Raw genomic sequence first — 27,979 nt, forward strand, 5'->3', positions numbered from 1 at the left:
CGAGAGGAGAGAGAAAGGCGCGAAGACGCGAAAATTCAAATTTTGAGTACAGATAACTCAGCTTCCACAAAACGCATCTAAAAAATTCTTGCAGGAGGATATTTGTGAAGTGGCATCCTTTAGCATCCTAGGCACATCGCATCTTTGTTGAGACCCTCTTTCGCAGCACCTTTAAGTTCATAAAATCTCAAATCTCATTAAATGTGAACTAAATAAACAATATGGCTGACATGGCAGAGCATGCATTTGACATCCAAAAGGTGAAGTGCTCAGTTACAGCTTAAAGCATTTCCGAGCTAAACGCATGTGGATTCGCGGAATGCCAACCAACAAGAAAAATGATCAAAGGTCACAGGCAGGGCCATGCTTTATGCTCAATCTCTAGAGACATTGGCCACTGCTGAGACACAGTAATAGCTATCCACAACAGCCTTTAGTGCAAATAGTATCATGTCAAAACTAACGTTTTCTTAGCAGAACTCAATAAATAAAACTAAGGCGGTGCGCATATTATCTTTTCCTGTTGCTCATTTCAGCTGCGTATCTGGAGTCCAGAGTATACATTTGGTTCGAGATTGAATACGAATGGTTTGTTTATGGTTTATGGGGGCTTAATGTCCCAAAGCGACTCAGGCTATGAGGGACGCCGTATACGGACAGTACACGGACGGACCTCTACTAGAATTTTGCCTTCATCGAAATTCAACCGGCGTGGCCGTGATCAAATCCATGTCTTTAAGGTCAGCATCCGAGCACCATAACCACTGAGCCACAACGGCGATCGAATACCCCCTAACTCATTTAATGCCGGGCATCATTCAAACCAAGTGACATTAAACGTTCCCGTGTAGCAGCAAATTAAAGATGTTAATGCCATTAGATTCAAATGACTATAAATTTGCTAGTGTGACAGGGGTTTAAGTCTAGATGTGCATGATGCTAGACATTACCCAATGCACAAATTGGCTTCTTTTCAAAATTGCAGGAACTGGCCACTCTGTGCAAAGATTCTGCTAACCACAAACAGCATACCCTCATATACCTTTCATTACTTTGAGAACAACACTACTAAACCAGTACATAAATGCTACCTAAAAAAAAAAGTCACTGATAAACCTGTCTTCATTAAAAGAATGAGAACAGGCTACAACACGTCCCTTCTGAATGCCTTAAATAAAATTTATACAAATAACACTTCTACTTTGCAAAGAAAGCAGACATCAAAGCAAGATTCATCCACGATTAACCAACGAAGAAAAATTAATAAAATACAAAGGCACTCACATCTCAGTGTCCTTGCCGACCTGCTCGCCTTTGTCCACTAAAGCAAGGTGTATAGCCTGCAGAAAAAGAAGATATCACGAGGGCATATTATAGACTAACTGTGCCAACCAGTAAACTGCATTAACATAATTGTTCAAGACTTCCAAGATTTAGCCGCTGCAACCTGGTAAACTACACGGCAGCAGAACAAATGCAATAGCCATCGCATGTGAGAAGATTCAATTCCCACTGTGCCTCAAGACACTGGAAAGACACTTCACTAAATAATGTGGATATAAGGTCCTGGTATTGTGTAGGCAGGACATCATTACAACAATGTTGGTCAAATGTTTAGGGGAATCTCCCAAGGTGGAGTAGATTTGCAATAAGGGAGTAATTACTCATTTACATCCACCCAAGCGCAGCCATACGGCTACAAAGGAAAGCTATACAGCTTTCTCAGAAACGAGAAAGCTGTATAGCCTTCCTTTGTAGCTGTATGGATGCACTCGGGTGAATGTCAATGAGTAATTACACCCTTATCATTACAACAACATGCAAGTCCAGACACTGTGGCCCTTTAACAGCTCGTTTGAGAACAATCAAAGAAGCACTGGTGATCACTTTTGTTTTGAAGGACCAGGTGAGCAAAAAGCAGAAGCCAAAACTGAAACAACAAATTAAATTACAATTAATAATACTCCACCCTTTTTTTTTAAACTCCTTTCTGCTGTATTTCTTTCCTAACAAAGTATTCTTTTTTGAAAAGACCAAAAATAAAAGCTACCTGTTGGTGCATTAAGCGATGAAAACAGCTTTTAGTAACAGTGCTCAATAGCAAGAATACATATTCACTATGTGGTCTGCTCAGCATCTCTTTTTTCTTATCTCCTTCTAGACCTGTTATAACACTTGCTTGCCACCAAACAGTGTACAAATGTGACTGCAAATGCTATTCCATGTTTTAAATATTTTGAAGACAACGCAACTTGAAATTATGTTTCAATACAGCTTTAATAAGGCACTGGTCGCAAGCTGGCAGTAGTTACAACAGTAACACAACACTGGTTCAGAACACCAACAAGGCTTGCACATAAAAGGGAGGTGCGCTACTTCAGTACAGCCAACTTTTATTACTCAACACCAGTTAAATATTTTTTTCTAATTTGACCACAGTCAAAAGTATCAGCTGCTGCCCTTGCTTCTTTGCGAAGAAAAAATTTACCATTTGGATTTGATGATGATGATTGTGGATTTTTATGGCTCAAGGGCATCTATGGCCAAAGGGCGCCATGGCACAAGGTATTTGCGACTACTCAAGGTGGGGTCAAAGACCCATTTTCCAAGAATTTTACTCCAGATAAGCCAAGCACCAGGCAGGAAAAAGCTTGTACCCATTATACCACCGGTGGGCACCCGGCGACACTGAGGATTGAACCTCGCACCTCCCGCATGCGACCATTTGGATTTGAAATGCCAAATAGCAGACATTGCAAACTAGAAAAAATTGCCAACAATTAGACTAAAAGCACTCCTAATCAGGCAAGAAATGCTATATACAAGAGAACTTTTTAATTCAGAATTCATGTGCCAATAGACACATCCATTTGAAGTGGGTGTGCACCCATGGACAACCACGGAGAAAAAGCAGTATCAGCAGAAGGCAAAAGGATACCAATGGGCTGGGACTGAAAGGGTGTGTTACATGGCATACGTTGTATAACGTTCTACTAATCAGCTCTATCGGGCACAACCAGTGATGACAACCAAGGTGTGCAGATACTGCGACCAACTATAGCAATGTACTTAAGCCCACAGGCCAATTCCTTGCACAAGAAAACAATCCATACCAGGCTCTCCCATGCGTATCATTACTGGAAACTATATTATATAAAGCCGTTTTTGGGAGAGAATACAGACCACTATCACAAGACATATCCCGTAAGTAAAAGGTTTAACTCACTGTAAATTTCAAACAGATTTAATACAAACTAGTTCTGCATGTGAAATTTACGGATGAAGCACACTGTTGGCCCCATGGCATTGTCCCATGGTAAACGTTAAAACCACAGAAGTTATTTTGTGGAAAACTTTTTGTGAGCAGTGATAAAAAATGAGAAAGCCATGCCAAATGCAGATCAACAGTCATGCAATAATTCTTCTGTACTGCGATATCAGCAATGCTCATAACTATATAGAAGAGGAATGTGCCACTTAAAGGGGCCCTGCAACACTTCCTGAAGGGATGCTGGTTATACTTCCAAGTGAATTCTTTATGTCACACAGATAGGAGTTCAAAAAGAATAACAATAATCGGTGCACAGGAACCAAGAATTAAGAAATTTCAAAATACAAACAAACAAAATGTTGGCCTTAACTCAGTTTTCACAAGGCTTCCCATTCCTATTTCACTCTCCCAATGGCGCAATTTAGAGGGGCCATTCGAAACAGCTTATTTGAGCACATCGCTGAAGTTTGCAATCCATGGTTGAACGTTCCCTGCAACTTGTTCTTGCTCAAGCTGACAGCGCCATTTCTATGGCTACACCCTTTTTACACATGGCAGCTATGCTCAATGTGCCTCTCCTCCACTGCCTTCTTCCAAACTCCACTGCTTGAAAACAAACTGCGATCTTCTACTCCGCACGTGCAGTGGCAGCTGTCAGGGACACACCTGCTGTTTCACAGGCGCAGTTGGTGCCTCTCATGGAACTGGATAACTCCTACCTTACCCACGTGCATTTTTTTTATACCAGTTTTAAGGGTAGCCAAAATCTCCGTGTACTTCCCAGAGGGTGCCACATCTTGTGAAAAAGGAGGATTCCCAGAGTTTCCAGCTACATTCCTTTTCGCTCACTCTGAGTGGGAAACCTGTGGAGGGACACGCTACAAGCCCCTTCACTGCTCGGGCAGCCTGGGCAGAATGCTAAGCATGGCAACCGGAAATACAACACGCATGGCAGCAAGAAATACAACACGAATTCAGCAGAACGTTTATGCATTTCACCTGCTAAAGATGTGCGCACCTACCAAGAAAGCACAAGGAGCAGACCAGAGCAGGCTAAACAGATACTATATAGAGGGAAGCCAGACATGCTATGTAATAGGAAGAAGGATGTGTACAAACAGGCGCAAAGAACTTTGATATCAGGTAATAACCAGTGCCTCTACTGGTGATTTTTGTATTACTTGTTTTGCAGTGGTTTTGCATACAGCAAGCATGCTGGTTCTGTCGATATAATATAAAACACTACAACGCGACATGACACTTCATTTATTGACAAATTTGGCAGTGAATTTACTGTTTATCCAATCATCAAATGCACGCCCGATGATGCCACATCCGGTGCAAAAAACCGCCGCTGTGGCAAGTGCCATGATCTTGATTTCTCAAGTAAATTAAATTACTAATGATGACAGCATCACCATAAGTCAACTCAAACTATGCAACAACAAGCAGAACGGATGTGCCCTCCTTAATCTGTACAGCCACTTAAACTCCAGCAGAGGTCAGCAAATAAAGTCATTAAAGTTAATGTGAAATTCTTCACATGCAGAAGCAGAGCAAGGACAAATCAGCTGCGTTCTATAGGCACAAAAGTTTCTAACAATTCACAATGGGCACTGTACAACCAACCAGTACACTCAACAATGGGCCCAGAAAAAATTCACAGGGCAGCAACACTCGAACAGTTTCATGCCACAAAAGTGCCCACAGAAACAGATGCATAACTTTGCTAGAAAAGTACCCACAGGCTGAGCTGCATGGTTAGAGCTCATGTGTGCAGTGACAGCACACTTATATTTAACAGAAGCAAACCCGTTCGGCTGATTAATTTTCACAAAGGCTGCATACCTCCTTTCACAGGAAGCATATACCGCATGTTGTTGACACAATAACCCCGGACACAGTCCGACACCGTAACAATAAAACATTACATTCATGAAATAAAGAAAGGAAAGACACCCAAGGTGCTTTAAAATATTTATTAGCATGTTCTTACCTTTTGGTACTGCGTGTACTTCACAGGATCCTTTTCAAAGACCTCATACGTCACTGCCTCCAGGTTATCCATCAATGGCTAGGATCAAAAACAAAAGTCGCGGCTTGATAGGGCTTTGAGACATCTCTATCTGACATGAGAAATGCCCGATGTTGCAATAAGACTTCCTACTGACCTGAACTTGAGCAAAGATATTAAAGGTGCACCATTAAGATTTTTCCATTTTCCTCAGTTCATATCTGTCCTGCCTCTCATTTTGTGCCTTCGTAAGCAATGCTATATCAACCAAGACCACATTAATGTAGCATGCTCTCTCCTTCAATTGCCAGACAAAGGCAGCTCTAGAACTCCCTCAAGTCAGCATTACTCACGATAACCATGCCCTTGCTACTATCTCAAGGCATCCACCTGCACAATTTGGATGGTTTGCGCTTGCCATAACTATATTTGTACTAATCACTGCATGCTGACTTGCAGCAATCAATAATATTGCTCATTAATTGGTGTGAGTACAGTGCAGTGCAGCGTGCAACACAGGAGCTATCAATTAGATAATAGGTCCTACATTCCATGTTTAGCTAAAACACTGATGGAGCGAGTGAAGAGATATCGCCCAGAACTCTAAATCAGAGTGGCATTTCAAAAACAACAAACATTGGTTTCTGCTCTATTAGAGACATGAAGTACAACGCAGTGGAACCCCGATTATGCGTCCCCCGTATAGTATATGCGATGACCCGCATTTAATGACGAATTGGAGCGGATCCGGGGAATCTCCCATAGGGATAATGTATTTAAAGCCTCGATTACACAATGGAAAAATATATGCATGCTCCACTTCCTACGACGGCTGGCAGGCGGCATCCGGATTGAGAGATGCTGGAGGAGCACTTTACTGGCAGACGTGACACCAATCAAGTTGGTTCCAAATGGGAATCAAAACTGAGATGTGCGCGCAATGATGCATGACAGCTTGTAATGACAGTTCTGCCAATGGCTTGGACTCTGATTCCGTGCGTTTCGCACACGAATGCATTAGGGAAATCAATTGTATGTTCATACCAGCAAAAAGTTATTGTACAGGCGGTAATAAGATTAGACATTTCTATGATGATCGGCGGCTAGTTCGAAAGCGCTTTCCACTGCGGCTTCAGGGCGGAGCACGCTGGGCCTAGCGACACCGAGCGAGCCAGGAGTGGCGTGCTATCACCAAGCGGGCCGCAAATCACTGCAGAAAGCATGCCGCAGGTGCATTAGCATTGCAGCCGAACAGAGCTTTTTTTTCCTTTACGATGCAAATTCCTAGTAAAGACACCACTGTCGCGGAGTGACAGCAGTTCTAGAGGAAGTCTGAACAGAAAGACATGTCACTGGCATGGTCGTAGTGCGTGCCGCAAAACGTCTTCGAAGGGCTGGAGCAGCCATATTTCTGGCGCGTCGTCTGTATCATAGTTTTCGAGGCACATGCGACGTCTACTTAACAAGGATGGGAGCGCTCGCGCACATTGTCTAAGGCTGTCTCTTTGATGCCGAAAAGCCTCCACGGCTGCACATGGTCTCAGAACTAATTCTCACAGAATAAAAACGGGCGGTTTTAAAACGCGCGAGGAGTCCTTTAATTAATTTTTGAAAGCCAGAGAGTAGCGGACGCATTTATTGTGCCAATGTGTCACTTGTGCGAGACTTTCAATTACATGACCCCTGGATTATACGGCTGTACCGCATGCTCCCCCGAAAGTCGTATAATCAAGGTTCTACTACCTATGAAATCAATCTCGTATGCTGCCTGTAGTGAGGCATTTTTACACTACAGTTGCCCTGCCTTTCATTTGTAGTACCTTTGGGAGCACTGTATTAAACTATAAGAATTATGTCACCACAAGTTATTGATTGCGGAGTGGAAATGTTTTGTTTTTGCAGGCTTAAGATCATCAGACACACTTTTGTTCATTGAAATGTGTCTCTGGTTAATTATAGCATAAGGCAAGTCCATGGATAAAAGACTAAATTCAATATCTTCAGCTACAAAGATTAGTACGCAGCATGAGCTTCCATAAGCCTTGCTCCGGAAATTTCGGCCACCTGGGGTTCTGACATCACTGACAACACACAGTACACGGGCTTCTAGAATTTCGCCTCCATCAAAATTCGACCGCCGCAGCCAGGATCAAACCCGCGTCTTTCGGGCCAGCAGCCGAGCGCCATAACCACTGAGCCACCGCGGCGGCCGATGCATCCACCATTGTTAAGCTGGCTAATCTAATTAGACATCTGGGTTTCAGGTGATCAGGGAAGTGAGCAAGTTCATGCAGAGGATGACAGGGGAAAGTATAAAGTACCTAGATCATAAGGCTGTTAAAGGGAATGTGACAATTCTGTCCTAATTTTGATCTGGTTGGGAAAACTGAAGACACACAAAAAAAAAATTCAGGTGATGTCATGCTTCGAAGTATAAAATACTGCTTTAAACTAGACAACTTCCAAAAATTCGTTGCCACTGCCAAAAAAATGCATTTCATGCACACACAGTGACCACCCTGCACCGCCATCAGGGCAGGCACCTGGAAACCAAGCCACAGCTACTCTTCCTTGAAAAATAACTTCTCCACAAAAACAAAAAGAGGTTATTCAGTTTTTCTACACAATGCTACCACATCATGGTGTTTTACAGAGATAACTGTTAGTGAGAAGGTTACTGGTGATCTCGAGTCCAATGTCCACACTTTTCCGAATAAAGGGTCGGTACATGAAATCACCAATAGCATCAGTGAGCTTTTCCTTTCAGGTGAAGGACAGGGCTTATTAGCTTGATACATGCCCACATGAACTTCAGAGGCAAGTAATGTTTTTTTAACAATATTCTTAGACAATGTCTAGTTAAAGCAATTACATATACAGGGTGTTTCACCTAAAGCTTTCTGCAGTTGTTAACAATACTAGGCTTTTTGAGTTAGAAGAGCGCTTTTTCCGGCATAGCATTGTCAGTAATGTAGCACGTCAGAATACAGCTACGATGTGCCAACTAGCAGGCTGGTTTATAATAAATAGTGAATAGCTAACTTTTTAATTATTACTGATAAGCTCCTTAATTATTCAGAGGCATATAGCCCACCATAAGTAATATCTATATCAGTTGATAGAATTTCAATACCGAGGTTACCTTTGGCGCTGCAGCCCAACAAATTTGGACTGTATCACGCCAAAATGCATGCACATTCAAGAAGCTTACAGGCAAAGCAACTTCTCCAGTGCACATAATTCGTCGAAATTGCCAAAATTAGTTGGGCCACAGCGCCACGGGCAACTGTGTTTTCGAAATTCTATAAACAGGTATGGGTATTACTTACGGTGGGCTACACGCCTCTCAATAAATAAGGAGCCTAATAGTAACAGTTAAAAAGTTAACTATTTAATATTCCTTAACCAGCCTACTAGTTAGCATGTCTTAGCTGTATTCTATTTTTAAAAATCGTGTAGTCTTAAGTGAAACACCCTGTATTTAGCTTAGAGACAGTGCTTAATTTCTTTTATTTTTTATGGTGAACTCTCATAAAACCTTAACCTTACAACTAAGAAGAACACGAACTTAGCATCCCCTCAAGGTGCATTATTCGGCAGGCTACAAGATAAGGGCTCGCTCGTCTCACTGTGGTTCAAAGGTCATACTAAACAGAGCACAGAACACTGAAAGAACTCCGGCCCGAATGTAGTTTTATTAGCTAAACATGAAGACTGATTTTGTCACTAGAACAATGGCATGCACATTCAATGGATAATTTTAGCTGTCCGCAATGCAACTGCACTAATGAATACTACTAAAGTAGAAGAATCTTCCTTTATAAGAGCCAAGCACTTACTAAGTGCACAGCTAAACATTACAGTAGAATCTTGATGACATGAATCTCACGGGGTCACAAAAAAAAATTGTGTCATTTGGAATTTTGCATCATTCAAAACGAACAGTCCGTGTGCAGAAGCATTGGAAATGCATTCACACAGATCTGTTTATGTCTGACGGGCTTTATTTACGGCCTTGCGGCCACAGATCACTACTCATGGTGCAACAGCGTGATTGACGATTGCGGGCCATCCGCGCCAGCTCATTGCTTGTGGCGTCGGTGATGTATGGGCAGAACTTAGTGCTTGAGGGTTTGGTCATGGCTCATGCATTGGCAGAATCCTTAGTGACACAGAAGTGCATTTGGAACATCCGAAATTTTTCACATTGTACACATGTACTATGGCCTGGGAATTTTACAAATTCGTACCATCTTGAAATTCGTAGCAACAGTGTTCGTATCATCGAATTCTACTGCATACAGAAAACACAGGTTTAGCATTAAAAGGTACCTTTAATAAGTGTTCTAGTGCTTTTCTTATTCCTTCCAGTCATAGCAAGAGTGGGAAAAAAAAGATGTAGCTTACTTGCAGTGGTGTCTGCAGGTAGTCCTCGAAGCCTTTCGCAAATTCAGATAAAGGGTCATTTTGAGGTCGCGCCTGCAGCACAGCAAGAACAACTTTGGTAAACTTTGTGGTGCACTGCAACAGCATCCAAATATTACAGAAGCACAGGCAAGTACAGAAACAAAAATTTTGCTGTGATCTACAAGAAACAGTACTGCATGCTTTCTTTTAACAGAAGGTATATAAAAGAACTGTAAAAGTTTTAACAAAGAGATTGTTTCACCAGATGCTGACAAAAGAAAGCGAAAAACTGTCTTTACTTTAATCAATAGTTACTGCTGCCTATTTTGTGCATGAACATCACAAAACAATCAATTAATCAACCTTCTATAAAGGTAGGAAAACCTTCTGACCAGAGGATCAACACAACTTACTAGTGAGGAAAGAGAACACAGTGAAACTTATTCACAGGGAGGGAAACCTGCAGCACACACTCACATAATATGAACCCACACATTGAATCCACAGGCATTTTGTCAAAGCCATTAACGAAGCTACTCTTCAGTGTACAGGCTAGCATGGATAAGCAGTGTGATAACCATGAGCACATTCTCTTCTGGTTTGGTTTATGGGGGGTTTAATGTCCCAAAGCAACTCAGGCTATGAGAAACGCCGTAGTGAAGGGCTCCGGAAATTTCAACCACCTGGGGTTCTTTAACGTGCACTGACATCGCACAGTACAAGGGCCTCTAGAATTTCGCCTCCATCGAAATTCGACCGCCGCGGCCGGGATCAAAACCGTGTCTTTCGGGCCAGCAGCCGAGTGCCGTAACCACTCAGCCACCGCAGCGGCTAAATTCTTTTCTGTAAAATAAGCATTCATCACTAAATGTAAATTAAAAGAAAAAGAACACTCTTGATCTTGCATTCTATTCACATTTGAATCAGTTAAGGACACCTGACTAGTCAAAGAACTAGCTATTTACTGTAGCATGACTAGAGAGGCTACAAAACAATGTAACAGTATATTTGGTGTGTGCAGCAGCGATATATGGCCAAGAAAGTTGGGAACATAGGCCTTGCATAAGAGGGAGGTCAAGGAGCCATGCTCTGGGGACAATACAGAAGAAACAAGAAGAGGGGAGCTTCTGGAAAATTTAGCTCTCAGTACATGAAAGCACTCACCTGTGTTTGGGGTGTGTACCTACAGTCAGTGTTATGTGAGCTAATCAATTTAATTAAAATGCTTGGATAAGAATTTTAGGATGCTACTGCAAGGTCTGAGCAAACTTACTGCCACTTCGCCATTCATTTCACCCATCGCATATTGCACAATGTGACAGACAAGTGTTAATTTATGCAACTAAATTAATATTACGCCACCTTACAGAACACAAGAATGCTATAAACACTATGTAGCATGTGCGACCTGTGAGTTTCCTAATCAAGCTCACTTGCTGCATGCATTGCTGCCTAGAAAGGTGTGCAAAACATCAAGCAAAAATTCTTGCAAGGCTGTACAATTCAGTGAAAACAATTTTTTTCAAGCACTTACTTTAAAAACGTGGTCAAGGTACTGGTAGTAAAACCTCATGTGCTTGTGACGACACCTCCCATCAAGCAGCAACTGGCAGTTTAGCTATTGGATCAGAAAAACAAGACAAATATAACAGTAAACTTAAGCCCACATTTACATGAATATCAGTGAATATCAATTCTGTCACTTCAGCCACAGAGCCCTGTCATAGTCTACACTGCATTTAAACTTGCACTCCACTAAGTAACATTAAATATGATATAGCAGCTCTTTCCTGTCATATGTGACATGTGAGCAGCATCCAAAAACTGTTTATTGCAAGTGCTGTCTTCCTAAAGCTAAGCATAAACGGCACCACATGATGACTGAAAATTTGTGACAACTGAGCTAAATTATAATAAAACCTCCTGCAAATCACAAGAGATGAGCATACCCACATTACAGCAGGAAAAAAAAAGTTTTGAATGCTAGCCAAGGCTCTGATATTTGGACTGCAGTGCCGATTACTCTGCAGTACAGAGTTAGCAATATGTTACGTCAACTGAACAATGACTGACATTTTCTTTTTTATGGGGTTTAATGTCCCAAAGCAACTTAGGCTATGAGGGACGCTGTAGTGGAGGGCTCCGGAAATTTCAACCACCTGGGGTTCTTTAAGGGCACAGGGTAAGGTAAAATTAGAAAAAAAATCGTTTTTTTTTTCTTTTGGAATTTTAGAAGTTCAATTCTTTCTACACATGTTCCATGATCGCACTTTCCTCAGAAAGCCATATTTACGGCTGAAAAACGCTTTTTCCGAAACCAAGTAGTGAGCGGCCACGCCCCCTTTCAGGATTAACGTCAATTTTTTCAACCAACAAGTCCACCACCTGATTTCAAAACTGAGACGCTTTGCACGTTTTTTCCGCGTTTCTGCAACCTTCATGCAGCTGCGTCCGAGTGCTATCCCTTTCGATCAGTATTGTAAATTGTGCCGGTGTTGGTTGCTGCTGATAAGTTGAGATGTAGGAAACCTGGATGAAATGCGAAAGGCCGTTTGGGCAACCTTCTTCCACTTATCGGCCACAGACGATGACCCATGCCATGGACTTTGCCCAAAGGGACCTGATACGTGGTGTGCCTTCAACAGAAGTCAGTCAGAGGGCAAGCCATTTTTCCACAAGGAGAGTTTGCCTGCATCTGTCTTGGAGGCTATCAAACCCATTTATAGGGAGCTATCGAAGGCTGAGCTCCTAGAGAAGTGCCTGCATGGGCGAACTCAAAATGCAAATGAGTCGTTCAACCATGTTGTTTGGGAACGCACGCCAAAGAATGTGTTTGTTAGGCTTCGGACCCTACGGATGGCAACACTGGATGCTGTTCTTTCATTTAATGATGGTAGCATCGCACGGGCCAACGTTTTGAAGGCGTGTGGATTGAACCCAGGGAGCAACACCATCAAGTGGCTGAGGGAAGCTGACCATAAGCGCATGTACTTTGCGGACCGAGCAACACGACAGCTTACAAAAGAGGCCCGACAGTCAAAACGACAAGCCGAAAAGCGAAAAAATGACGGCGACAGTGACTACGAAGCAGGGGGCTATTAAACCAATTACTATGGAGGCGTTTCTGCGAATAAAAAATGGTTTTTCACATCTTTTTTCTCTTTACGCTCTATTATCTCAAAACAGTGTTTTTTCTTACAAAGGTACCATTATTTCCAATGCCTTTCAAGACAGACGGCTGATTTTTTTTTTGCAATCATCTACATAAGTGTTGTAAACTACTGAACTAGAATTAAGCAATTTCACTGAGCAGTTATTCTGTTATGAATTTTGAAATGCGCAAAGAAAGGCCAGATTTGTGTACTACCGGAAAAAATGTTATTAAAAATCGAATTTTCAACACATTTCAAATATTCTAGTTCAGTAAAAAGAGCACAAAATTTGGCAAACAATGATATATGTATTATTAGGCTACTGTTATTAGTTAGTGAGAAACATGTACCTCAACATGGCCTAAAATGCATGGGAAGTATCACACAGTACAGGGGCGTCTAGAATTTAGCCTCCCACGGAATTCTACCGCCGTGGCTGGGATCAAACCCGCGTCATTCAGGTCAGCAGCCGAGCGCCATAACCACTGAGCCACCGCGGCAGGCGACTAACATTTTACTGACCTTGAAAAACTGATGGAGAACTGCCTGGTGAGCTTTCGAAAGAACAGGAAAGCCTTTCTTGTTAGTCAGGAACACAGAAGTGCTTATCACTATACACTTGACAGGCTCCCCCATCCAGCGACGCATTGCAGACTCGTCTGGGATATTAGCAGGCAGACTGAGTGCTAGGCCAAGGCGCTTCTCTGGCCCAGCAACATTTCTAAACATATTCCACCTGGAAGAATAGATTCTTTCAGGCCAATTTCAGTTTTCAGCTGTGCACAATTTGCTAATACACCTTTCTCTCTATACCTCTCCCAACCCTTCTCTGCTTTTTTTTTTTACTTCTGCAAGCTCATTAAAAATTGTTGCAAAAGACCGTTCTGGTGCTGTAATAAAATATCCTGGCTTTTTTCATTGCAGAAAACAAATTACACTTTTGAAATTTATGACACTAAGAGAAAATGACTCTTGCTACATAATTTGCTACACCACATGCAAGCTCTACAGACATCAATATCACACAGGCCTTTACCACCGATCTGAAACCACGTTGTGGCCACAAACACACACAAAAAAGTCCCTTTGTGAGTACAAACATAGGCTTCCCACTTTCTGGCTTAAACAAAAGAGCACCAATAAATGTTAATCACTAAGATAATTCTCCTGAAAAACTAATTCTTATGCTCTTTTGCATTGGATGGAATCAACACTTGTCCAGAGATCTTATGTTTGAATGCTAGGTTTGCAAAGAAGGAGGAGCAAACTAACTTAATTCATCTGTTTTAGACCGGTAATACAACATATAACTGTTTAAGGGAGGTCAACTCCATCAAATTATTGTTTTCAGTAAAATTTGATTCTGTGGCCTTTTCTGGGTATGTTAGCATCCATTCGGCAGCAAAAAATGCATTTATGGCTGAGAAATTTGAATTCAAGAACTTGCCCACCATCTGATTCAAACTCATGACGTCCGCACCAAGAAAGACTGATTGCCACCGTTTTGAAGGGAATGCTGGTGTAGCATAGTCTCTGGGTTCCGCGCCAAAATATTCAGTGTTGGCGCACACAGTTTACTTAAGAAGGGTTTTGAGGCGGGCTAGTTGGTGGATTTCGTTCAATCATGAACAGTTTACTTGCAACATCGGCCGCTGATGGCGACATTTGTATTTCATTTTTTGGGTCTTTTCTAGTTTATGAAAGCCCCCTTTTAAGTGAGAGTGGTCTCTTTGTCATTAGAATGCTGTATCAATGCAGATCAACTCCAATTCGTCCTCAGTGTCCCTTAAATGCTATGACCATAAAATAAGTGGAAGCTGGGCCACATGCAGCTTCGAGACAATAAAACCCCAAATATAGTACAACACAATACATGGCGCCACTATAAATCTTGCAACTTAAACAAGGAAACTTGAGTGCCTTTAAATGTTGGAAGAAGTTTTTTGGCCCTCTATGTTTTTTAGTAAGAGCCTAAAGAAAATTGTATATTGCAGGATAAGTTCTATTAAACAATAGTATGCTCTGGTCCAGAATTTAATTTCTTTAGAAAGCATAAAAATACAGAATGCCAAAGGCAGCACAACTGTGACTGGATTAAGCTACTCCTCGACACAGTGACTGCATATCATTATCACCATGCTGACTAGAGCACGTTGGCGTACAGCATACCATTCCCAAGGATCCTCGTCGCGACTGAAGTCATCAACATTATTGTTGTCATCATTATCACACTGATTCCCCTCTCCGGAAAGCGAACAGAGGTGTTGCCGACTTTGCTGACTGGCTGGCTCCATGGGTATAAGAATCCAAGCCTGGAACATCAACTACAAATCCCAAGAACAAGTGATGAAACTCAGGGGCAGCGGTATAAAGTCTGGAAAAAAGTTCACATAATGACACGATGGCACAAAGCACACATGCTATGTATGAACAAAGTTTAAAAAGTGTGATGCACATGCACACATTTTAATATTTCATCCACGCATCTTTACCACTAGAAAGAAAATGCAAAAACAAGAAATAGGCCAAAGAAGCTAAACAATCTAGAACAGCGACATGGAATGCACATCCCTGCCTTAGTGGGCTAATAGCACTGACAAAAAGATCTCCAGGCAGAAAGTACCGAAATGCTGACTAATGTGTAATGCTCTCATTAGGCAAATCAATAGTTGCTAATCTCACATCAAAGTTTTATCAGGATTTGCCGAACATTTGCACCAGAGGCCACTAGAGCCCTTCTTCCAATCGAGAAAAATTTTTTCAGGCTGAGAGTACTACATGCATATCAAAGCATAGGGTCACTTTCCTCAATCGACAAAGTATGGAACAAGCAAAAACAACCACTACATGCTTCCTGCACTCTGACACCGTGGTGTCCAGCTCACTCCATTTTTTTTCTTTGTTGTTCACTTTTACAAATGTTTGACCTTGTCCTTGGCTTTAAGATAACAAGGTTCAAACCTAGCCATGCTAGTTAGGGCAGCAGTATGGACAGGTACAGGCACAAGTTAACAAAAATGGCCTGTAGATGCAGATACTACACTGTGTTTGACGAGGGACAAAACTAACCCAGAGTGGCCTCTCAGATTTCAAGTCAAAGAACTAGCTTATTCTTTCCAGTCTGATGCCTCAAATTCCACAGGGCCTCTAATTTTTTTTAAACATAAAATAAAGCACTTAAACGCAAAGCTGGACTAGGAGGTATGCTATCAGAAGTGAAAAGCATGAAATAAGAGACGACGGACAACAGCGCCATGCCTACCTTCTCTACTTGGCTGTCCAACATGATCATCACAAATGATCAGCATGAAATATGAGACGACAGACAACAGCGTAATGTCCTGCCTCTCTCATTTGCTGTCCGATATGGTCAGAAGTGAACAGCATGAATATGAGACGGCAAACAACATCACCATGTACTGTCCCTCTCATTTGCTGTCTGGTATGATCAGAAGTGAACAGCATGAAATATGAGATGACAGGCAACAGTCCTGTCTCTCTCATTTGCTGCCTGACATGATCAGAAGTGAACAGCATGAAATACAAGATGACAACGCCATGCCTTGCCTCTCTCATTTACTGCCCAACATGATCATCACAAGCAAACAGCATGAAATACACCATGCTGTCTGCTGGCCAATATGGTCAGAAGTGAAGAGCATGGAACATGAGACGGCGGACAATAGCACCATGTCCTGTCTCTAATTTGCTATCAGTGAAGAGCATGAAATACGAGATGAGAGACAACGGCACCATGTCCTGTCTCTCTTTCGCTATTCGATATGCTCAAAAGTGAACAGCATGAAATATGAGACAGCAGACAACAGTGCCATGTCCTGTCCCTCTCTCATGCTGTCAGTGAACAGCATGAAATACGAGATGACAGACAACAGTACCATGTCCCTCTCATTTATTCCAGTTCCACTGAAATAATGATTATAATTGATGAATCATGATCATCATAATTGAATCATGATGATCTTCAGCATAAGTAGCACACACGCAGGATAGAGTGAATATGTGCACATATATTGTTGTGCATTCTTCTTAAAGCTATAGGAGCTGGAAGAAGAATGATATAGCGACGCAGCGCTGGTACCAGTCACGTCTCTTCTGGTGTCTGACGTTTACCCCGTTCCATTACGCATTCGAACCAACTCGTCCAGCTTTAGATCATGCAATTAACACAGACTGAATGTTAACCTTTTTGCTCCAATGTCTTGTCTATGTTAAACTCCACTTAAATTATTGACTGCACAGCACAGCACAAATACAGTAAAAGAATAGGGCCACCAAACTTACATAATGGCAACGTTGAGCCACGAGACAGGTGCTTCCCATGCAAAAAAGAAGCAGCGAAACAGAAAAAAGAAAAGCAAAAAGCACGTGCACATTTGCGATGGGTACAACCAGCATGTTGTACTCGGCGGTAAAAGGCGGTTGTGTAGCTCTCAATATTACTTATACCTCTGATGATTTTAGATGACATGCAAGGGCAAAATAAAAGTCATGCACCCACATGGGAAGAAGCCCCGATAGATTAATCAATCTTTTTTCAGAACAACAGTTCTTACTCGTAATGCCTGAAAAACTTTGTCCAGACACGGCGCTCTAAGAACTAACACTAGGAACAAAATGTCGGTCAGGATGACCAACTTCAACAGAAAGGACAATGTGCCGCATCTTGACACACAAACGTACCTTTCCTGCGGTGAATCTATGCCTATGGCTCAAAACCTTTACCACTCTCTCTATGTTAAGCACTTGAATTGGCACTGTTAAGACTTTCAGTTGTTCTACACTATCATAAAGGCTCAAAAAGAAAATTTTTGAATAGTGAGGCTACAGAACACAAGGGGAAAGTGCTTGAAAGTTCGAACAGCCTTTTACAGTGGCTGAACCTCTGTATCACAAGTAGGCACACAACTTTCCATCAGGCCTCAAGTTAGTACCCAATTTTGCCAGTTTTCAAAATCAAGCGGCAAGTGGTCGCAATCCTCCCAGTCATCCCCCCCCGTGTCTATAATGTTTTTATTTAATCATGGCTTCTGGAACAAGAATCAACTGTGAAAATGAAAAGGAAATTTCATTATGCTTGGATTTTTTAAAGCCGCATGACAACATGAGAATACAATTGCTTTTAGTTGAAAGGTCAACTATTTTCCAAGCGCAAGTGTGCTGATCAGTTTTGTTAATACTCTGCATTTGATTAAAAATAGCTGTGGTTTACAAGTACCTTTTACAAGATGAAAAAGTTTGAAGGTAATAATTGAAGTGTCATGTGAATATCATAACAAGGCTATCATGTGCAACATCCAAAAGCTTGTCAAGGAGTCTACATGCTTACAATGACAAAATGAAACGTTCAGTGACAGTTGCTAGGGTTTTGTGAACAGTGATCTACAAGAGGCAATCACAGAGAGTGGCATGTATAGTGCAAAATACATAGAAAATATACGGATATAGTGGAAAACACAAAAAAAGCACACAAGTGTCAGTGCATTCAAAGCCACCATTAGAGCAATTTGTGCACCAAGGCATGCAGGAAAGGCAGCAACAGACAAAATCCCAGGAGCCCACACACAAAGCATTTACATATTGCGCTGTGACCAGGCAAAGTTTGCAGCCATAAAGTTTACTGGTTTAGTGGGGTTTAATGTCCCAAAGCGACTCAGGCTGTGAGGGACGCCTAAGTGAAGGACTCTTGAAATGTCGACCACCTGGGGTTCTTTAACGTGCACAGACATTGCACAGTACACGGGCCTCTAGAATTTCGCCTCCATAGAAATTCCACCACCACGGCCGGGATCGAACCCGCATCTTTCGGGTCAGCAGCCGAGCGCCATAACCACTGAGCCACCGTGGCAGCTCCATAAAGTTTACTCAAAGAGGTGCAAACCAGGACCGAGATGCAAAGCAGCAAAAAGAGGTGAATTTATTCTGCTAGACACTATCATGCTGGTGGCTCCTGAACAAGTGCATGGCATTTCAAGAAAACATTTCATAACATGCTTTTCCCTTCAGTGTCACATCGCAAACCAACTTCTTAGTATAAGGCTAATTTTCTCCCAGCTGCAGTTACATCCACATGAACACTATGCTACGATGACACAAATGAAGCAAAAAATAATCCCAAAAGTCATGTGATCCCACTATCTCAAAAGTCATGTGATCAGCGCTTCTGTATATATCGAACATCGCAATAAACAAGGCCAGTCCCTTAACGCCGCCCAACGATGCGCGTCTGACAGCAGTGAGCTGCGAGCTTCAAGATGATGTCAAAAAGTCTGGTTTTAGCTTTGACGAAGAATACCTCAAGAAACCAGCCTGAAACATCTACTGCTGTCCACTGGGCAGCATTGTTTTTGACCTGCTACCGCTGAAGTAATTTTTTGTGGCACCTAAGATGCAATAGGGATGTTTGCAGTACAATGGTCACTATTTGCCATCTGTCTACAATATGTGTCCAAGTTTGGTACTTCCATCTCTACATATACAGCCAAAAAAAGAACCTGCCCCTCACATGCCGCTGTGCAGTAAAGCAGACAGGTGACAAGATGTACACATAAAAAAGGTGCCAAGTGCAGAGATGCGTCGCCCAATGCCTTGTTCATTTCCAAGAACGTTCCCAAGATCCTATGATTGCAGTTCTACTGGAATTACACCAGCTTGCTTTCTGGTCTTCCTCTTGCCAGGTTAATGTCCACAAGGCATTTATTTTACTGCTCTTCTGTGCTTGTTGGATGTCTGTATGCTTCTTTCAACACTGAGGAGATGTTTCATGCAGTGACATGTGAGCCTTGGTTAGTAAAGGTTTTCTTTTGTTGCTGAAAACATTATCGGGCTGTAAATATTTTTATGGGTAACCTTCAGTCGTTTAATATCGGAATATTTTTGTTCGCAAGATATACAACCTTTGTCCGTAAAGTTTCGAGACTGATTTATTTTCTTCTCTAGAAATGATTCCTTAAAACAAATGTTGGTGCTGTCAAGGCGTTTATTTGAAGCACAGGTCGGTTGGTCTTGGTTGACCGGCGACACGATGGGCACACTCACAGGCGTCGTTCGAAAAAACCCAGCTGCACTTCGTCTGCTTCTTCGTTGTCCCGCTTGAACTCGTCCGCTTCTTCGCTGCGCTGCGCCTGTCGGTCCCATTACAATTACTCTCCCTCCGAAAAAGGAGCCATCCTGGCGACTTACGGAGAGGAGAGGATGGGCGGGTCATAGTAAGGCTTGAGGCGCTCAACGTGCACAGTTTCGCGCCCCTGGCGACGGTGGTCCGAAGAGGGAACGAGCGGCTCAACGATATAAGTCACCGGAGAAGTTTGGTGGACAACCCGGTAAGGTCCGTGAAAGCGAGACAGTAGTTTCGTGGCGAGGCCGGGAGTGGAGGAAGGCACCCAGAGCCAAACGAGGGCGCCAGATGGGTATGACGCTGGAGGGTCCGGGGAATCCCGACGGTGCTTCTGATCCCATTGTTGCTGTGTGGTGAAAGAGCGGGCAAGTTGCCGGCATTCTTCGGCATATAGGTGAGCTTCGGAGAGTAAGGTGGTCTCGGAGGGGTCAGGGTGATAAGGAAGGATGGTGTCCATGGTGGATGTAGGCTCCCGGCCATATAAGAGGAAGAAAGGAGAAAACCCCGTTGTTGTCTGAGTAGCTGTGTTATACGCGTACGTGACGAATGGGAGCACTTGATCCCAGTTGGAGTGGGCGGTGTCAACGTACATGGCGAGCATGTCACTCAGAGTGCGGTTGAACCGCTCAGTCATGCCGTTGGTCTGGGGGTGATAGGCGCTGGTGTAGCGATGAACGATTTGGCATTGCTTGAGCAGGGCCTCGACGGCGTCCGAGAGAAAAACACGGCCGCGGTCACTTAGAAGTTCTTTCGGGGCGCCGTGACGAAGAACAAGACTTTGTAGAATGAAGTGAGCGACATCGTTTGCGGTAGCAGATTTGAGAGCCGACGTTTCGACGTAACGAATGAGATGGTCAACGGCAACGATGATCCACCGATTATTAGCCGAAGTAGTTGGAAGCGGGCCATAAAGATAAATGCCGACGCGGTCAAAGGGACGGCCAGGGCAAGGTAACGGCTGCAAAGGAGCGGCGGCGGAGTGGGGAGGTTTCTTGCGACGTTGGCAGGCGGTGCATGACCGAATGTATTGACGTATGTAGCGGTACATACCTCGCCAGTAGAATCGCTGACGAAGGCGAGCATATGTTTTCAGTACACCGGCGTGGCCGCATTGTGGAGCGGCGTGAAAAGAGGCACAGATTGTAGCACGGAGGTGTCGAGGGATGACCAACAGCCACTTCCGGCCGTCGGGGAGGTAATTACGGCGGTATAAGAGGCCATCACGAACGGCGAAGTGGTGGGCTTGGCGGCGAAGGGTCCGGGTCGAATGATGCGGCGAGGGAGTGTTCAGGAAGTTTAGCAGCGAGGTGATCCAAGGATCCTTCAGTTGTTCGGAGAGCATATCAGGGATGTTGAACGAAGAGAATTCATAGGCACAGACGAGGGCAGAGGTTGACTCGCATGGGAGTGGTGAACGAGAAAGGGCGTCGGCGTCCGAGTGCTTGCGGCCGGAGCGATAAATGACGTGTATATCAAACTCCTGGAGACGTAAAGCCCAGCGGGCGAGTCGGCCAGAAGGATCTTTGAGGGAGGATAGCCAGCATAGGGCGTGGTGGTCTGTGACGACATAGAAGGGCCGGCCGTAAATGTAAGGGCGGAACTTGGTAATTGCCCAAATGATGGCGAGACATTCTTTTTCTGTGACAGAATAGTTTGATTCCGCCTTGGTGAGGGCGCGGCTGGCGTAAGCGACGACGTATTCCGGATACCCAGGCTTTCGCTGGGCAAGAACTGCGCCCAAGCCCACACCGCTCGCGTCAGTGTGAATTTCTGTCGGACAGGCGGGATCAAAATGGCGAAGGATGGGGGGAGAGACCAGCAGGCGGCGTAAAGTGCTGAACGCGGTATCGCAGGCGGGGGACCAAGACGAAAGGTTCGGGCTGCCGGCAAGAAGCTGCGTTAAAGGGGCGATGATACTGGCGAAATTTCGGATGAAGCGGCGAAAATATGAGCATAAGCCTATAAAACTGCGAAGTTCTTTTAAGGTGGTTGGCTTGGGGAAGTCAGCGACGGCACGAAGTTTGGCAGGGTCAGGAAGAACGCCGTCTTTGGAGATGACATGGCCTAATATTGTGAGCTGCGTTGCACCGAAGTAACATTTTTTCAAGTTGAGTTGGAGACCGGCGTCAGTAAGGCTAGTGAGTACGCGCTGAAGGCGGTGCAGATGGGAAGGAAAATCTTTGGAAAAAACGACAATGTCATCTAGGTAACACAGACAAGTTTCCCATTTGAGGCCACTGAGAATAGTGTCCATCATCCTTTCGAATGTGGCTGGAGCATTGCAGAGGCCGAATGGCATCACATTGAACTCATACAAGCCGTCTGGGGTGACGAAAGCGGTTTTCGGCCTGTCGTTCGCTGCTATCGGGACCTGCCAGTAGCCGGAGCGTAAGTCGAGGGATGAAAAATACTCCGCTCCCTGCAAGCAATCCAGTGCGTCGTCGATTCGGGGTAGAGGATAAACATCCTTGCGTGTGATCTTGTTGAGACGGCGGTAGTCCACACAGAACCTGATGGAGCCATCTTTTTTCGTCACCAAGACAACAGGAGAGGCCCAAGGGCTGTGAGAAGGCTGTATTATGCCGCGCCGAAGCATGTCGTCAACATTGTCACGGATGACGCGGCGCTCGCTCGGCGAGACTCGGTACGGTCGCTGACGCAAGGGAGCGTGGGTACCAGTGTCAATTGTGTGAGAGACGGCCAATGCGCGCCCCAAGGAGGGCTGGGAAAGGTCGAAAGAGTTGCGGAAGCGGCAGAGAAGTTCCAAGATTTGGTCACGGTAAGCGGACGGAAGGTCGGGAGCGATGTTACGACGAAAGACGTCGATAGAAATCGGATCGGGCGCTGTCGCACAACAGGCTACGGCAGTAACTGGGGAACAGGCACGGGTATCGGAGAACTCGGAAGCAAGAGCAGGGTCCAGTTCTTCAATAGAGCCGAGGCATTCGCCGCGAAGAACAAACGACGGGCAAGAAGATGGGTTGGTGACATAGATGGCGCAGTGGCCATCGGAAATCGAGACAACGGCGAATGGAATGAGGAGGCGCTGATGGCGAGTGGCTGCTGCGGTAGGTGTGAAAAGAACAGGGCCGCTGAGGAAAGAGTCGGGGCGGAGCGGAACGAGGGCTGAAGAGGAGGGAGGTATGTCGGTGTCGGCAGCTACAAGAAGCTTAGCGGAGCACACAGGTAGGTCACACAACGAAACATCACACAGGGGAGAAAGCTCAAGTTCCGCACGGGCACAATCAATCACTGCACGGTGGGTCGAGAGGAAATCGCAGCCGAGGATGACATCGTGAGAGCAGGCGGTCAGCACAACAAACTCGATGGTATAGGCGACGTCGTTGATAGAAACGCGGACCGTGCAGGCTGCGATGGGGTAGATGCGCTGAGAGGTGGCCGTACGTAGTGAAAAGTCAGACAGCGGCGTTGTCACCTTACGAAGTTTGCGGCGAAGAGCATCCCTAATTACTGACACTGCAGCACCCGTGTCGACGAGCGCGAGAACGGGGACGCCTTCAACAGACACCTCAATCACGTTAGCAGGAGAACACGGAGGACTTAAAAAGTTGGCAAAACACTCAGTTCTTGCCTCCTGAACTGCGGCAGTCAGTTTTCCTCAGGGAGAGGGTCCGGGCGGCGGAGCATCGGAGAGATGGAACGTCGACGAGGGGAAGGCGAGCGGCGAGTAGGGTACTGGGAGCGATGTGTAGAGGAGGCAGAAGAGACATTAGGCAAGGGCGGCCCGGAATCGTAGCGGAAATTGCGCATGAAATCGCCAGAACGAGGAGATTGCTGACGGCAAAAGCGTGCGACATGGCCCGGACGACCGCAGGAATAGCATATCGGTCGATTGTCCTCGGTACGCCATGGGTTCGTAGGGTTTCGGCGGGGTCGACGAACCGGGACCTGCGGCGGGGGTATAGACGGCGGTGGAGCATAAAAGGCCGGGCTGCTAGGGTAGGCGGCAGAGGTGGGCGAGCGCCGTGTACCGGTGACTGCTTCAGCATAGGTGAGCGGCGCTGCCACAGGAGGAGGTGGGGGACTGGATGGCAGAACTGCAGCGACCTGCTCCTGAATAGCACGACGGATAGTGGGCGTGAGAGATGGCGGCAGGCCGTGCGGAGGGCAGACGGGGTCGGGAATGTGATGCAGCAGAGAAAGCTGGCGAGCGATCTCTTCGCGGATGAAGTCCTTAACCTGCTGCATGAACAGGGACTGCTCAGCAGACGAGCCACCAAGGGCCAAGCCAGCAATACCCCCCGCAGGCGCGCCGGACTGCCGCGTAGATGCGCGTTGCTTGCGGAGTTCGTCGAAGCTTTGGCACAGCTGGATGACGGTAGCGACGGAGGTGGGGTTCTTCGCCAGCAGCATCTGGAAAGCGTCATCGGCTATGCCTTTAAGTATGTGGTTGACTTTATCCCCTTCGGACATGGAGGGGTTGACACGCTTGCACAGGTCAACGATGTCCTCGATGTAGCTGGTGAACGTCTCGGAAGGGAGCTGAGATCGAGCACGAAGACGTTGCTCGGCGCGAAGCTTCCGGACGGCGGGGCGGCCGAAAACGTCGGCGAAGCTCGTTTTAAAGGACGACCAGGTGGGAAGATCGGCCTCATGGTTGCGAAACCATAGGTTGGCAACGTCCGTTAGGTAGAAGAGGACGTTGCTAAGTTTCACGGAATCGTCCCACCGATTGTAAGTGCTGATGCGCTCATAGGAGGCCAGCCAATCGTCGACGTCTTGGTCATCGGTGCCACTAAAAGGAGAAGGGTCACGCTGGCGCTGCACCCCATGACAGAGTACGGTGGCAGGGATGGGCTGCGATGGTTCACTCGGACCTTCCGGCATGGTGGCGGAGACGAGGAGCGTTCCACTTCGAAGTTCCAGGATGAGGACCGGGACGGGAACCGAGGCACCTCCACCAAGTGTGAAGGCGTTTATTTGAAGCACAGGTCGGTTGGTCTTGGTTGACCGGCGACACGATGGGCACACTCACAGGCGTCGTTCGAAAAAACCCAGCTGCACTTCGTCTGCTTCTTCGTTGTCCCGCTTGAAATCGTCCGCTTCTTCACTGCGCTGCGCCTGTCGGTCCCATTACAGTGCGTATGTGTAGCGCCATCTTTTTGGGCTAACCTGAGCTATTTATGTTCATTGCTGTGGCAGCCATTAGATGGCACTACATGTAGAAAAATACGTTGTCACTAGTCGTCTGCGCATTCTACTGCGAGTGAATGTGGAAAGATGGACGTCCACCTCAAACAGCGTGTAAACACAAAATTCTCTGTTAAGCTTGGCAAGACAGCCACATAGACGTATGAGGTCCTTTGGGACGCTTACGGCAAAGAGACATTATCGTGGGAGTGACTTTTTGAGTGGCACAAGAGGTTCGTTTCGGGGACAACATCGGTGGAAGACGACACAAGGCAGGGGCGCCCTTCAACCTCATGGAATGAAAACAACATGGCTCGGATCAGGGAAACCGTACAGCAAGACCGCATCATTACAGTCCGCATGCTATCAGATGCTCTCGGCATTAGTAAGACTACATGCCACCAAATTTTACGCGAGAACTTGGGGAAACGAAAGCTGAATGCCAGACTTGTGCCGCACTCCCTCACAAAGGACCAGAAGGACACGAGGGCATCAGTGAGCACTGATTTGCTCTCCGAGGCAGAGGAGGATGCATTTGTCGACAGCATCATTGCTGAAGACGAAACATGGTGTTTTCAATACGATCCTCAAACAAAGAGGCAGAGCGCCGAATGGCAGTCCACAAGCTCTCCGGCGTCGAGAAAGGTGCGGCGACAGAAGACCAAAACAAAGACTATGCTGATAGTTTTTTTCGATGCCAGAGGTGTCATACACTGCGAGTTCGTCCCACAAGGGGAGACTGTGAATCAGGAGTTTTATATCCGTGTGCTCCAACATATGCGACGCACTACGACGACGTCGCCCTGACTTATGGGCATCTGGGCAATGGAGCCTTCTCCACGATAACGCAAGGCCACACGCTGCTCTCAGCATGACAAAATTTCTCGCCAAGCACAGCATTACTGTACTTCCCCATCCGCCATACTCGCCCGACCTCTTCCCATGCATTTTTTCCTCTTTCCGCGTGTGAAGAGAGCCCTAAAAGGTTGCTGGATGGGGAGTGTGGAGGCCATTCAAGACGCCACAACAAAGGAGCTGACAGCCCTGCCGAAAGAAGCGTTTTGCAACTGTTTCTAAGACGTCAAGAAGTGTTGGAAGCTGTGTATAGACTGCAAGGGAGACTATTTCGAAGGGGTGCTGCACAAATGATTTCAATGTTAAACACGTTTTCTTTAATGGACTCAGTCTCGGAACTTTACGGACAGAGGTTGTATATTAACCAATTTTTTTCTTTCATGATATCTGCATTTCTTTCTAGGTTTTGCTATCATCCTCACTAGATTTTTCCGTTTTACTATTTATCTTACGGATTACAATTAGTTATTTACTCTTTTAACACCTATCATTCAGAAAAACGTTGATGTCAGTAGATGTGCTTTCACTTTCCAGCACTTTCCAATAAAAATATTTGAAGAAAGAATAGCTTTCGTAACACCTCCAAGAAATAGCCGATTTCAATGAGGTAGCAAACATCTTTTGTAGCTCAAGGCATTTGTCAGTCAAAGCGATGAAACTTTCAGGTGCTTTATGCAATAGAACAAGCAATGTTCTGTATATTCCAGAATTTCTGGAGTGAGTGAGTGAGTGAGTGTGATTGAGAGAGTGGGTGAGTGAGTGTGAGTGAGTGAGTGATAACTTTATTGAGTGTCTGGCAGGGTTTAGCATGACTGGGCCTAGGTCTCCCATGTGGGGGCGTCGAGATCTTGTCTCTTCGCTGCCTCGAAGGCCTGCTGGACGGCCGAGTTGGTCGCTGAGGCTGGAGCTGGGCAGAGCAGGGGACCACCTCGACGAGAGGGCTTCGGGATTCGGGATTAACACCAGTTAGGTGTGCCTTACACTCCCAGAGTGTGTGCTTAAAGGGACTATGCAAAGAACTCAAAGTCGCTTGTAAATGTTTTCAATGCTTAGAAATTACGCTAGTGAGCATTCACACCAAGTATGAGTCTTCGGAACTGAGTCGGCAATTTATTATGAATTTTTAAAAACCGTGTTTTTTTAAATTCGCGGGCCGATTGGTGTGATTGTAGTGACCGATTTTGGAACTAAAATCGTGGAACAAAGACATCACACTACCAATGACGTCGCCAGGCCACCGCATGCTCTCATTCGCTGGAGCCATGGCAGCCACGACGTCACGGGCACACTTCGGGTAGCCGTGAAAATCGTCTGCTCGTGCCGCCGCGCGACCCTCTTGGTCAAGCGCGAGCCAGGGCATTGCCTTTGATCATATGGTTTCAATTACTGCTAACTACAACAAACGACAAGCAAAGAAACCCAACGCGCGTCGCAATCACGCCGCCGACGCTGCTGCTGGGGCGCTGGGTGCGACAACCGGAAGTTTCAAAGGGAACGTCAGCGGATGACGTGATCATGGGCGGGGCCCAGTCCCAGAGCTGTTTTCTCTATTTTTGGCTGGTACCCCGTGTGTACGAGGTGAGGGGAGAGAGGAGGACTGGAATTTTTAATCGTCTGTATCTTCGTTGTTATTGATGCTAGCTTAAAAATTCTTGCGTTGGGGTGACGAGTGATGAAATGCCTCTCTCTCCTCTCCTTTACGTAATCTCAATTAATTTATTGCATAGTCCCTTTAAGTGTGCCTACGTCTGTCTTGTAGACCTTGCACGTGTTGGTGTTATATATTTCGAGGTAGATCCTGTTGTATTGCAGCGGGTTCAGGTATGTGTTCGTTGGTAAGTGCCTCCAGGTAGCTCTGGATTATTTTTTATTTTTGCGTTATAAGCCTAATGTCAAATATTTACCACAATTTCACCAAAGTTTACATTAGACAAATAAAATTTCACATTACTGCCCAATATTTATATTTGAAATGCATATTCCCAAATAGCACA

General features: G+C 45.2%; 1 protein-coding gene across 3 annotated transcripts in view; it reads right to left on the bottom strand.

The window, feature by feature from the left end:
• Positions 1 to 27,979, bottom strand: part of csul (protein arginine N-methyltransferase 5) — a 95,179-nt gene that overhangs the window by 55,024 nt on the left and 12,176 nt on the right. For 2 of the 3 annotated variants that reach the window (XM_077647504.1, XM_077647506.1), the window contains exons 5-10: positions 15,014 to 15,168; positions 13,367 to 13,580; positions 11,227 to 11,310; positions 9,693 to 9,764; positions 5,268 to 5,345; positions 1,285 to 1,340 (exon numbers count right to left, since the gene is read on the bottom strand). In XM_077647504.1, the coding sequence (XP_077503630.1) occupies positions 1,285 to 1,340; positions 5,268 to 5,345; positions 9,693 to 9,764; positions 11,227 to 11,310; positions 13,367 to 13,580; positions 15,014 to 15,168 (659 nt within the window). The remainder of the gene's footprint in view (positions 1 to 1,284; positions 1,341 to 5,267; positions 5,346 to 9,692; positions 9,765 to 11,226; positions 11,311 to 13,366; positions 13,581 to 15,013; positions 15,169 to 27,979) is intronic. The other variant, XM_077647505.1, reaches the window with a different exon arrangement.

The sequence above is a fragment of the Amblyomma americanum genome, chromosome 1, assembly GCF_052857255.1.
Source record: "Amblyomma americanum isolate KBUSLIRL-KWMA chromosome 1, ASM5285725v1, whole genome shotgun sequence".
Taxonomy (NCBI): Eukaryota; Metazoa; Arthropoda; class Arachnida; order Ixodida; family Ixodidae; genus Amblyomma; species Amblyomma americanum.